Source organism: Plasmodium vivax, genomic scaffold, assembly GCF_000002415.2.
Source record: "Plasmodium vivax scf_7058 genomic scaffold, whole genome shotgun sequence".
In the NCBI taxonomy this organism is placed as follows: Eukaryota; Apicomplexa; class Aconoidasida; order Haemosporida; family Plasmodiidae; genus Plasmodium; species Plasmodium vivax.
In genome coordinates, this window is record NW_001850011.1 from 1 (window position 1) to 844 (window position 844).

Here is an 844-nt window from a genome sequence, read left to right on the forward strand (position 1 = left end):
TACTGGCTTATCGAAATTATACGACTCACTATAGGGAGACCCAAGCTGGCTAGTTAAGCTTGGTACCGAKCTCGGATCCAGTACCCTTCACCATGGAGGAAGGGGACCAGGCGACTGACGCAGCAGAGACCAGTGCGCTCGCTGCGAACACGCTGACTCGAGAAGAACAGCCCGACGAACGGAGCAAAAACGAAGTGACGCTGCTCGAAATAAAAAGGAAAGTCCAAAACGAGAAGGAGGCACAGAAGGACGACAATAAACAGAGAAAGTTCAAAATAATTAATTACACATCCAAGGATAGTCTTGTGAGCAAAGTGGAAAAGGAATTCTTCCTTTTCTTTTGTTTCCTCTGCGGTTTTAATTGCCTAATTAGCGAAACAGACGTTGCAGATTTGCCAAGAAGGAAGACTGACGGATCGATCATATTTCCCTTTAAAAAAATTGTTCACAAAAAATATTATAAAACGAAAAAGGAATGTATCCTCATACGAAGAAGGGAAGACGCGTTGGAAGTTCAGTTTCGAATTCTATGCAAAGAGTGTGGCGTTCCCATTGGGTACGTTAACAGCCTTGCCGATGACAACGCGTACGTTTATTACTATGACTATTCCTTCGTTCGCAGCCAGACGAAGTCGCGCCTTTTTAAGGACGTCTCGCTGAAGGGTCAAGACAATTCTGCAGATATCCAGCACAGTGGCGGCCGCTCGAGTCTAGAGGGCCCGCGGTTCGAAGGTAAGCCTATCCCTAACCCTCTCCTCGGTCTCGATTCTACGCGTACCGGTCATCATCACCATCACCATTGAGTTTAAACCCGCTGATCAGCCTCGACTGTGCCTTCTAGTGC

At 47.0% G+C, this 844-nt stretch overlaps 1 protein-coding gene across 1 annotated transcript; it reads left to right on the forward strand.

Moving 5' to 3' along the window:
- Positions 1 to 92: 92 nt before the first annotated feature.
- PVX_216290 (hypothetical protein, conserved) lies at positions 93 to 803 on the forward strand (the record flags this gene model as incomplete). Its single annotated transcript, XM_001612279.1, has 1 exon — positions 93 to 803. The coding sequence occupies one exon, from the start codon at positions 93 to 95 to the stop codon at positions 801 to 803; it is 711 nt and encodes a 236-aa protein (XP_001612329.1).
- Between the last annotated feature and the right edge of the window lie 41 nt (positions 804 to 844).